Source organism: Parus major, chromosome 3 (assembly GCF_001522545.3).
Source record: "Parus major isolate Abel chromosome 3, Parus_major1.1, whole genome shotgun sequence".
NCBI classification, from domain to species: domain Eukaryota; kingdom Metazoa; phylum Chordata; class Aves; order Passeriformes; family Paridae; genus Parus; species Parus major.
Window position 1 is genome coordinate 93,640,787 of NC_031770.1, and position 12,690 is coordinate 93,653,476.

The 12,690-nt window shown below is 35.0% G+C and overlaps 1 protein-coding gene across 3 annotated transcripts in view; it reads right to left on the reverse strand.

The window, feature by feature from the left end:
- The window catches only part of SH3YL1 (SH3 and SYLF domain containing 1), a 47,934-nt gene that overhangs the window by 15,778 nt on the left and 19,466 nt on the right, over window positions 1-12,690 (reverse strand). For 2 of the 3 annotated variants that reach the window (XM_015621534.3, XM_015621538.3), the window contains exons 6-9: window positions 11,446-11,574; window positions 10,567-10,729; window positions 9,851-9,923; window positions 9,090-9,146 (exon numbers count right to left, since the gene is read on the reverse strand). In XM_015621534.3, the coding sequence (XP_015477020.1) occupies window positions 9,090-9,146; window positions 9,851-9,923; window positions 10,567-10,729; window positions 11,446-11,574 (422 nt within the window). The remainder of the gene's footprint in view (window positions 1-9,089; window positions 9,147-9,850; window positions 9,924-10,566; window positions 10,730-11,445; window positions 11,575-12,690) is intronic. The other variant, XM_015621536.3, reaches the window with a different exon arrangement.

Sequence of the window (12,690 nt, forward strand, 5' to 3'; positions counted from 1 at the left end):
AAATATTGATAGATTTTTTTTTTTTTTAATATGGAAACATACTAAATAATAATACTATACAAGGCCTCATTTGAAGGTCTGTTCGCAATCCTTATCATCAATGTTTAAAACTGGTTGAGAAAAAAACGGGACAAGTACAGAAAACCTGTTTTCAAGGCAAAGTGAAAATGAGCTTCACAGAATAAAACATATTAAAGATGTTACTACTACCATGCAAAGGAATCAGACAGAAAAGTATTTTTGCTAGAGAGCTAGAAAGCATGAGAAAAGAATAATTAATCTTGATAAGAAAAAAATATGGATGAAAAGGAGAAAGAGTTTCAAGTCATTGTGAAAGATTCAGAAACTGCTTTCTGTAAAAGGAACAAGTGAGTATGTCCTGTTTTAATACAAAGTCTAGCACTTTTATGATAGCATTTATATTATATGAACACCTGCAATATATAGAAAACTCCTTTTAACTTTAGCTGCACTAAGGAACATAGGGGCTGTTGAAATCTATGCTAGGATTTATTCTTGCCACAATTACTAATTCTCATTGCTTTTATGTTCCTTCATAAACTTCAGTGCAAACTCTCCAACCTGAACATCCATCATCACATGGATGAAGCATCTTGGACAGCAGCTATCACCCATGGTGTGCTGATATTACACTTCCCAGCTAAGCACAACCAAACTTTGCAGAATACTCATTTTATCAGCCTAGTCAGGTATGATAAAGTTCTTGAAATGAAAAAGAGAACAGTACAACAATCTTCATTTGAAATTTAAGAATGGTATTAACAGTATTCTTAATACATATGCTTTTAAGTCAAGTGAAATATTGACTTTATGGATGCTTTTTAAAAAGAAAATGATGCTCATGGATCAATCATGAGGAAATTCAGGCTTGCAGATGGGATTCAAACACTGGCCCAAATTTGTCTGATGTGCAACAAATATGAAGGCAGGGCAGATTTTTCCCTCAATAGTGTCTACAAACTTACTCTGCTGTCTCAACCTCAATTTCTGTCTCATCCTTCTGCAGCTGCTGACAAGATGCAGAAATGTCAGGAGTAGAGAAGACACAGCCTAAATCTTATGGCAAAGACCAATACTTGAAACTGTGGACCAGAGTAAGTTTTCCCACTATATTTTTCCTTACAGAAGAATTTTCTATTTTCCTATTTTTAATTGTCTTTTGACAACTTCCTTGCTACACAGCAAAGGAGCTGCTAAAAACACAAACATTTACCACTGAGAGAAAAGGGGGAAGAGGGGTGCAAGTCTCACTGTGTATAAAAAAATTAACACTTCCTTTACACAAGAGTAGAGGTCACTTCCAGCTGAGCTTCTTCAAGAAAAAAACAAATGGAAAAAGAATATTTGAAGGTTACCTAATATGGCAAAAAAAAAATGTTAATGAGAAACCAAATGAAATACAACCAGAGAAGTCTCAATGTAAATCTTGCCAGACATCTCCATGAAAAGGTAAGAAGTTTCTTGAAATCTTGTCTTTTTGTAGAAGTGAAAAGCATTATTACAGCATTTCTAGAACAGTTATTTCACACTCGTCTAGCTTACATTAATGTCTGGTTTATTTATTTTTTTTTTTCCATGGCCAGCTATGTCTTATTCAGGGACTGACAGTGTTTCCACAAAAGGTGAATGACCTTCTTGGTTCAATCAGCAATATCCAGCTGGCTGACCTGCATGATGTAACACTGAACCAGCACAGCCAAGGTAGATGCAGGACTCCAGGTCCCTCCATGACAGAGAATTATCAGTTTTTGGGGAACTGTGGCACCTAATTTTACTGCTCATGGGAAAATACATTTAAAGCAGGTGTTCCATCAGGGTGAAAATAATAATTTCCCAGAGGAAAAAAAGTTTTCCCTTAACATCTAGTATAAAGTAAATGTTTTCATTCCTGCTATAAGGATGGATCTGTGAAGTGTCAGCTCACCATTACTGCAAAAAGACCTGCATTTCTTACATTAGTGTTAGCATTTATCTCAAGTCAGTCAAGCACATGGCATTTCACCACACCCCGGAGAGAAATCCTGTATATCTATCACTTCCTTGAGGTAGTCAAAATTTCTGTTTGTCTTCAAGTACTATAAATGAAGCAGAAGTTCCCGTACTCCCAAAGGCTTTTCTGGATAATAGACAGGAAAGCAATTTAAACTTGCTTTAGTCCTACTGCTTGAACAACACAGAAGAAAATACTATCTAAAGCAGTACACAGCTTTGAAACAACATTTAAAGCATGTATTCCAGATGCTAAAGCATTAATCTGCACATTACAATGGCTTCAGACAAGACTTCAACCTATACTATTTAACATCTACATGGTCCTATGAACAATTTAATGTTTTAATTCTGTGAATTAGAATTATCACTTTAGTGGTGCTTTACACTTAATTAGTATTTATTATATATATATGCATATTTACATATAGATTGCACTGAAATTTTTCTGTGCTTTATCTCTAATTTCATATTTTTTATTCCAAACCATTAAAAAATGCCAAGAGAAAAAAAATACTGTTACCCTTGCCAGAGTAGCTGGTTCATACTTAGCACAACAGGTCTCTACCCACACATGTACACATACATCAGAAAGACCCCAATTTCAATCTAGCATGTCTGACCTCAATCTCTCTGTGCCTTGTTGTATTTTGAGCTAGCTGATTATTTATATACATCAGGTTATTTGTTTCAGTATGTCCAGTGAAGGCCTGCATGCTGCATATTTTCCTCGCAGCTTGCCACAACATAAGCCATAAGCAGCTTGATTATCTGACTTATCACATTCATGATAGTAATAGTACAATCCTAGTAAAAGTGAATCAGGGATAAAAATAGTCTCAAAAATAATTTCCTGGGATTTCCTGGGTTTGGTTAGTATTAAGAAAGAGCTCATAATAGCAAGAAAATTAATACTGTGGGGGACCACCAGATGGATGTTTTATTTTTCTAGTAACTAAATATAAACATGTCACAAGTCTTGCCACGAAAAACATAAAAATAGACCAAGCTCAGCTAAAACTCTTAAAGCAAGACAAAAATGCCCATACTTTAGTTTACCCAATTAGTACACAATGTCATGAAGGATCATGGCAGACACATTATATATCCCACTTTGTAAAATTTTTCTAAAATAAATACCTATTTGTCACCGAGCTGTCTTATTGATTTTATAGTTTATAATCTGCTAAGAGTTTCACATGAAATTATAGTATTGAAGGAACAGATTACTGCACAGCTTGATGAGGGTTCCTCCTTACTATATTTCTACTTGATCCTACAGCAAATCTCTTCCTTTCTTGGAAAAGGGGTAATTCATAAACTGAAGAATAAAAAGTGGCTTTTTTTCCAGTTTCAGATAAACAACACATATCCACAACAGCTAAAGGAGTATGTACACATCTGATTTTATTGTGTTTTCATGGATGATTTAATTTTCAGTTCAAAAGCAAATGCATTTTTCCCCTCACTGTGAACCACAGTGTCTTCATCCTTAAAAACAAAAGGTTCTGGACTCCTTCTCCATTCCAGGTCTGTTCAGATACCAGGTACAAAAAACATTTTATAATCTTACTTAAAAAAAAGTTCAAAGCTTTTGATTCAATTTTACAACAATTCAAGTTGGCAAAAGGAAACTTCAGAATGATGAAACCATTTTAAAACATCTTGATCCAGAACAGACAGAAAGATGCAAATATTGGCAATATCCTAGAAAGGCAGACTCAACAGATATGCTTTCTAACAATAAAGAAAAAGCAAAAATTCAGGTATAACACTGAGGAAAAGTTAATCTGAGACCACAGAGATAGCTGATTTTGTTTGTTTTGAAACTCGTGAAATATTTTTACTTTCCTGCTCTGGTGCTTAGTCTTAATTAAAATAAAAATGCCCAAGTCAAAAGTCACTCATCAAGAGATTTGCGCATACTTATATTTCTCTTGTAATACAGTTGTCAGAATTTTTTTGTCAGTGTGCATTTCTAAACATGGAACTGCACAGTGAATATAAATAGTTGCATGTTAGATTTCCAGTTAAATCTGAGTTGTTCCAAAATAGTGCTGGTTTTATTAAATCTACGTTGAGAAATACATATATTCAAAAATAAAGTGATTGCTTCAATACATATTTACCAAAGCAATCCTATTTTAAAGTTGTAAGCACATAGAGTGATGCTTTCTTTCAGCAGTTCTAACTAAAAATTCCATTTTTTCATTATACTGTGTTAAAAAGGCTCAGCACCACACGTAAGTAGAAGTTCTAATTAATGCATAGACTGCTAGAGTGGTGCCCATGTTCCAGCTTATATTTCCTTTTCTAAGTTTGATCAATATTGTCCTAGAGAGCAGTAGCTTTCAAAATAACAAGATAACAAGTCAGATGTAAACTGAACTGCAGAACATGTATCTGAGTAAAATAAAGGAAATGGGGGGGTGAAATCAGAAGAAAAAAAAAAATTAACACTTTTTACCCCAGAAGAGGACTATAAATTCTTAGTCCATATAATTACGTTGGCTTAGTTAACACATTTGTGACTGGCCACAAAAAAATCCATAAAGTACTAACAAAGGCAAATTCACATACAGACCTCAATTTTCCTTGACAAAAAACACTTCAGGAGGCATGAAAATCTGTCTTGGAATTCTCTTGGGAAGCAGATTTTCACAGATCTACTGAACCATCTGGCATTCATAGATTACTGGAAGAAAAACTGAGATCATCTCTGAAATTATAGAGAAGTAGGCCAGGCCTGATTCCTGGAGAACTGTAACCACGAAAAGCAGCATCTCTGACGCATTTAGTTAACACAAACTGAATTTATCACCTCATCAAAAGGAGTGGTACCACCTAATCAAAAGGAGTTGATATTGCCTCAGTTGTTTTAAACACAGATAAGGGACACTCAAGAAGGTTAAGATAATTAAATAAATAATAGAAAATATAAGGACTAGAGTTTAGTGCAAATTCATTACAGCTTTTAGGTCCCCAAACCTTACTGATGTCATTGAGCTCACAGCTCAGAATTTGGTACTTGTATTATTACTTAAAATTTGAGAAGAAAAAGAAAATTACTTTTGAGAAAGAGCTCATCAATCTGTTTGGCAATCAAAAGAAAATTGAAGGAAGACCAAAAAGTGATTACAGCACAAGTGTCTCAAAGAGAACAAGAGGGGAACAAAACAAATGCTCCTCTGTGTAGCAAAGGGTTCTTTAACATAGTGAAGAAAGCCACAACAAATACTGTCTAAAAGCTGCAGACAAATTCATGTAGGAAGGCATGAATTTTTAATAATGAGGTTGACGAATCACTCAAGTCATCATTGAAGGAAGAAGGGTTTTTTTTTAGCTTCTTAAAAACAGTGACAATTTTCTCATCTGCCTCCATATCCTCATCAGTAGGCTTGATATAGCACTTCTTTCAGTATGCAAGAATACAAAAATATGCATACTGGGACAATAAAAATCTGTTAATATTTTTGTTTTATTTTTGAAGTGAAAGGTTTCTGCTGAAAGAAATCTAGTCAAAATTCCTATTATGGTTTTTTTTTAGTTTTACTGTAATCTTGTTGGGGCGTGTTGATTTTATGTTCAATAGTTAAAAAGTTCAATGGCTGCAGGTAATTTATTGTATTCAAAAATCCAAAAAAGAATGCAAATATTTTTCTCAAGATAAAATTTTAAATAATCGTGGAAGGTAAGAAAGACAGTGTTTCTGAGTGCAATAAAAAATCCTTATATATTCAGGCTTCACAGCCACAAGTTCCTATGGGGTTCTTAAGCAAATCATATGACCCCTTAAAAATGCAGACAACATCATTACTTTCTCCAAATTATCATAAAACACTTACTTTGTTATCAAAAATTTTGTGTTTAATGTGAGTAGTTTGTCCTAGAGTATGGTAAGAATTTAAGCTCAAGGTGAGCTTTGGTAATTGTGAATGAATAGTGAAAGAACACTGCTTGGAAGGAAGAAATTAATTCCATTTTTCATCCCCACTCTGGTCTCAAGTCTGTTTCCTGACTGTTTCAGCATCTTGGCAATTTTAATTAATTCTTTTCCAAACATGTGAAACAGTCTTTTTCTGATAAGCTGAGCTGAAGAAAAAGTGAAAAAATATCTGACTTCTGATTTGAACAAACTGCCTGTTATTGATTCAGTTCACAAACGTTTACCTCAACCCAGGTCCAATGTTTACTAGCAGATCATTACTCCTGCTGCTACCAGTTCAGCTGGGAAACCACATCACTGTAACATTTTCAGAATTGTGTACTATTCATCAAACTGTTAGGAGAGTGGGCAGGTAAGTAACTGTTTAGCTACATTTTCAGTTATTTGCTACTTCATGATAGAACCACAAGCAGAAAAAACTGCAAATCATAATACTAATGAAAATCTGATATCTAGGATTAGATATACCAGTGTGACAAAATGTGAACTTGATGTATCTAAAAAAAATATGCCTAATGAAGTGAACTCCTGAATCTAAAATGTCCAAGCAGTCACTAAAGAACCATGGGTTGTTTGTATTATAGATGTGGTACAGAAGTTCAAAGAATCATCCATACAGAAAAAGAAAAGTTAGGTTGTGGTAATAAATCCTGGAAGGGCCAGTCAGCCCTTTTAGTAGATTTTACAACGAAGAGGGGACAAGTAGAAAAACTAAGATGCAAATTCCTAATTCGAGTAAAGGAGAAGGCATGAACTTTCATACTCATAAGCAAATCAAAATTCTGTATTTAATGAGTCTTCAGAAAAATGTCTACTAGTTTAGCTACTTCATACTTCACTGAATTACAATAACTGAGTCAGCTGTTAGTTTCAGTTTTGTTGTGGTTGTTTTGGGGTCTTATTTCCCAGAATTGAAAAAGGTCTGTGTAACTTTTAAACTGCACCTAAATAAAATGTGTGGTATTCCCAAGTTTCTGAAAACATTTAGAATACTACTGAAGCTCATTTTACAACTAAATGCATTACCTTAAGCATTATTCAGTTACATGAAAACAATCTCCTTGCATCTGAGTTCAAGTACCACATTATCAGTTTAGAAAATCATGTTTTTTCATTTGTCCTTCTTCTTGCATTTGAAATTGGTTATATTACATTACTTATCTATATAATTCAAGTACACAGAAAATAATTAAAAGTGTTTCATCCGCAAGTGTAGCTCTTCTTTCATCTAATGAGAACAGTTAATATTTCAACCTTTCTACTACTTGTGTAACTGTTGCAAAACCAAATGCTGGTAACACAATGCCAAGTTGCCCCTTCCCCAATCAAAGGAAAATTCTTATTACTTGCAAACCATATCAGCTTGTTGCTCAACATCAAAACCCACCTCCACACCAGCCATTATATCTAACACATAGCTCCCTTAAGATAAGATTCCTTCACTCATCTATTGGTTATCTATATGTATTTTTTAAACTAGAAACACACAAAAAATTTTGGATATGTCTTTTACAGATCATTGTAGAAGAACATCTGTTGCAGCAACTACTCCTGCAATAAAGATTGACGTGTATGTGCTATAGCTGCTAGGTAGCTCCGTTGAAATGATTTGGACTACAAGTAGGCAGAAACAGATTATTGACAGGAGTTATGGCCTTATGGCTCTTTCTATCTCATCCCTCAGCATTAACACATCCTCTGTGAAAGGACTGTGACTCTTGACTTCAATCTTGATTGCCCCCTGTGATAAGAAAAAACCTTTAGAAACATTAAGAGTACTTCTGTGGATTCAGAAAACATTTGAACTGCTACCTGTGGAAACGTAATCTGCAAAGAAAGCCAAATATATCATGCCATCATTTAGACAAGATCCTACTGCCCCTCACATTCCCCAAAAATAAACATGTGTATTTTGAGAAATTACTAGAAATCCCCTGTAGCAGACTGAGTCTATATTTTGATTTCAAAGAATCTTGAAAGCCATTCAGCAGATGGCTCTGGAATATTTTTACCTTGTCACTTGCACATGAATAGAAGAACATGCCCTTCAATATACCAAATGTGTGCAAGCTTTAGAAATCTGTTGTCAGTTGGTCAGGGCTTTGGTAAGACTGGGAAAGTTTAGTTTTAATGGCCAGAAGACCAGTTCTTCTCTCCTGGGTGACAGCTATTGAGTACAGACCACTAGAGTCATCCTTCTTTTTCTTGTCAAAGTCCTACAACACAGTAACAAATCTGGATTCTTGGGAAGTCTCTGATCTGCAGAAGTCACATTGACAGCTCAACTTAGGATACTCCTATGTTGGTCCCTTCAAGAGACACACACATCAAAAACGTGTATGAAGAGAAGACATGAAAAAGAATGGAAAGACAATGACACATAATTTATCTTAATTTTTAGTGAAAAGCTCTAATTACTCTGCCTGAGACAGACTTTTCATTGTGATCTATTATCAAATTCAATTTTAGCTCTATTTGCAGAAGTAAAAAAGAGATATTTTGTTTAATTTTATTTTCAAGTGACCATGCAATACATAAAAATGTAAATACATATATATATATATATATAAAATATGGCACAAATATTGCACAGTAAGAGTTAAGAGCTGAAAGTGCTTTAAACATAAGAGAATCAATAGAACAATAAACAAGTAATATCTTTAGTGTAACATAGTGTTATAAAATCATGAAGAAGCAATGTAAATCTGTGTTTATTTCAGCATAATCAGGTATCATCTGTGGAAGCACTTTTAAAATTAAAATGGGAATTATGATACATTGCATAAGGACCTGGACAGAAACTTGTTATATCACCTTTCTTTTTCATTTCAATTAGGTGGTAACATAAAACAATTTTACCACTTCAAGTGCATTTTTCAAGTGCACAGAATAAAATAGAAGAACTTGTGCTACTCAGAAAAAGAACATCATCGTTAGAATGTAAAGCCAGGGAATAAGATAAATGTTTATGAAATATTTTCAGGAGATCATACAAGACCTAAATCTCATTTTAACAAATGGACAATAAAGGAAAATATCAATGGCCAGATATTTTTACATATCTTTCAAAGTACTTTTAGAACTTTCAGATTCTACACTGCATTAATAAAGTAAGTGTAAGCTTAGTACTTACCCACAGATGCGTAATCATTGGGAAGTTCAGGATAAAGTTTGTTTGTATTCTTTTTAGCTGAAAGAGAAAATAAAGTAGCAACTTATATCACAAGCTAACATATATTATTTCCTATACTGCTCTTCTAATACAAGTTCAATAGTTATTAAATGATTGCAGTTAACTAAGGAGCAGTGCAGAAGAAAGAAATACAGACTTTGCCTCATACCCTTAACCAGAGAATTAAGTTAACAAGAGGAGCTGCACAGTAAAGCCTCACTTTGAATGAAAGCACTTTGTTAAGACAAACTGTTAAAGAGACAAAATTCTACCTCTTCTGCTCTACTGTAAAACCTCTAATTATTAAAAGATAATGACAACCTAAAGAGAAGCTATGATTTCTAGAACCAGAAATTTCTAGAACTAGGACCAGCAGTTTCTAGTAGGACTGTTCTTTTTACTAAGAAGTTTCATTGTACTATGGGGTTTCCATGTATCCAGTAACATGAATATTTCCTTTGAATTATTACATGATTCTGTAACTATAAAAACACTGTTTCTATCTGTCAGAGAGAAAATGTTTGTTAATATGAAACAAACAAATGCTTTAGTCTTTATCACTCATGGCACTATATCAACATGCTTTCAGTGTTTGTCCGAAGAACAATATTTAAAAAATGTTTTTGTAGAGGCAGCTGCTATAATACCTGCATAGTATTAATTAGCTTTCATGCCCTAATTTTATGAAGATAATTAATTAGCAATTATGAAAATTTTTTCACCTGGTGGTGTAGGTCTAACAGTGGGTTTAGGTGGCTCTGGTCTGGATGATGGTCTAGCAGGTCGATCATTTACCTAAAGTACACAATTTTTTAAAAAACATAGCAACACCTCTAGACATAGATTGTGACTTCAGAGCCTAGAAGCATATCAAGTTACACTGAAAAAAAATTAAAATTACTCTTTCTCCATAAACCTGTAGGAACTCAAGAAGCATACTAAATACTAGTGACATACACATGACACTGAAGTAAATCACCATGGGTTTAACAAAGCTGAAAGTAAATGTTTGTCTATCAATAATATAAATATCTGTAAGAAAATTTCTTCTACAGTCCCAGTATTCTACTATAAATGTGATTGCCTGAATGGAAAATAGAAAAGGTAGGAAAGCTAAGAGTATCCAATTTGCAATTAACTTGACTACAAATACTTGATCAAACATTCCTAATCACCACCTCAGATTTGATAATGCACAATTACAAAACAAAGATATACTTTGTTATTCTGGAAATTGCAAAGCAAACCCAGCAACATTCTTGCCCCCAAGAGCCTAGCAGGGAAATACTTGAACAAATGTTCCACATGCAGTAACTGACATGTGTTATGCCTTCGGTCATCCAATAGAGAAGTTAAAAATGACACATAAACATCATCATTAACACTGACTAGGAACAGCTCAGGAACAGGGCAAACCTATATGAAAAAGTGCACAAACCCTTCTTTGTTCCCTTACAGATTTTCCTGCATTGTTTTTTTGTTCTTCATTTTCATACACTTCAGTGAAGGACGCTAGGGTTTCATAAAGATCATCTGCTTGAGCAGGGACAGGCACATCACCAAGCAGGATGGCACTAGCACGAATGTCTTGCCCATAAAACCTGATAAAAAAAATAGAAAAAAAAAGATTTCAGGTATTTGATTATTACATTTCAAATTCTAAATAAATACACTTTGTGCAAATTCTCCCTATATCCACCCCTAGCCCTGCATTTTTCCTACTGCTCATATACTGAGAAATGACAGAACTATTTCAAACCTATAGATTTCGAGAACTGACCACAGTGCCCATTTTCCTGAACCACTTGGAAGGAGGAGGTAGAGAAGCTGTGATTGAAATGCCCAGTAAGTTGGAAAGTGTGTGGGGGAAAGGTGTTGCTTTCAAGATTTATTATTATTTCTCATTACCCTATTCTCTTATTAACTGAAAATAAAATAATTTCCCTTTGATGGGGTTGGAGTTTTTTTGACTGAAATACCAATTGGTAAGTGCCTTTATCTCAACTTAGGAGTTTGTCATCATACTTTTTCTCCTCTCCTTTTCTCCTCTGTTGAGGAAGGGGAGTGACAAAGCAACTGGTCTGGCACGTGGTGCCTAGTTTAGATCAACCTGCCAAAGATAAATAATCCCTAAACATTTAGCATCATCTCAATACCCATTGCAAGATGTCTAAATTGAAGAAACCCTTGTCCCTCAAAAATTCTTAACTGAACATAGTATGTTTTCAAAAAAAACCTCTTTTTCCAAAGTGAATGTGTCCTAGTTAATTCTGTCACCATGCTTTCTCTGAACCTTTCAGATATTAAGAGAGCTTACTTGCGATTTGTTTCCTTCCTTTCAATTAAACAGGTTCCTTCCAGAGATACGCCTGCAAACAGTCCTCGAGATTTGCAATATGTGTAGACAGCAGCAGAGCTTCTCAGGGCAACATCCCCTTCCAAATTTCTAGAAGGAAAAGGTTTTGGTTGATATTCTTCAATACAGTTTTGTACTATGAACAGCAATTGTCTTTTTCTTTTTTTAAACCTTCTTTTTTTTTATCCTTTTTTTCAAACAGAATCACAGAACAACACTGCCTCATAAGAAAGCTCCCTATTAGGTCTCTGAGAGACTGGACTCTTCACGGTTTTAACTCAAAACAATCAAGGAGGCTCCAGGATGATTTGCTGAGGCCAGGTTTGCATCCCTTGAGGGGAGGTGAGCTTGGTGTGCAAGATTCATGTAAGACAGAGAGGGAGGCTGCAAGCCAGGCTTTTGGGCTGATGAGGCAAATCCTGCAAGCGGGGATGGCACAAAGGTAATTGTTCTCCCTTAGACAACTCCCAATCCCTTCCCCAGGGAAGGTCTGATGAGGCATAACTGACTCAATGTACTGACAAGAGAGGCAGCTGTCATGTCTGAGAAGCGATCATAAACTATCAAAGACCCCCAAAGCAGCCTCAGGCTGATTCCTGTGGCCTTGCACCAAAGGGCTGAATGTGATGCAAAGGGATGCAACAGATCAGAGCCTGTGGCAAGAGACAGTGTCAAACTTCCCAATCAGGGGAGGTACCTGGGTGCCCCCAATTAGCCTGAACATATCCATAGAATATACATCCATATACATATAATCTAAGCTTTGTGGAACCCTCACCACCAAGAAAATCAGGAGAATCAACAAAACACTGACGGGTTCTCCTCAGTCTGTCCTTCTGTCACTCTTTCTCTCTCCCTCTTTTGCTATTTCTTTCTCTCTCTCTCCCCCACTCACATTTACTGTTAAATAAAATCCATACTATTGACTTCAGCATATAGTCTCACTTACATCTTATTTGGGCAGAGGCATCTCTGTAATAATTTTAATAACTGGATCTTAACAGCCTCCTTTGAAAACTGTTAAGCCACACTTTAATCACATTTTAAAATGATCTGATTATGTTTGGACTCATGACAGAAATTCTATTCAATATTTCCAAATCCTCCTAGACTTTATGGTCAGCACAAAACACTTTGAGTAAGGCCTTACTGGACCTCAACAGATTTGTAAGATTATAGTATTTGTCCTTCACAGGATCATATAAT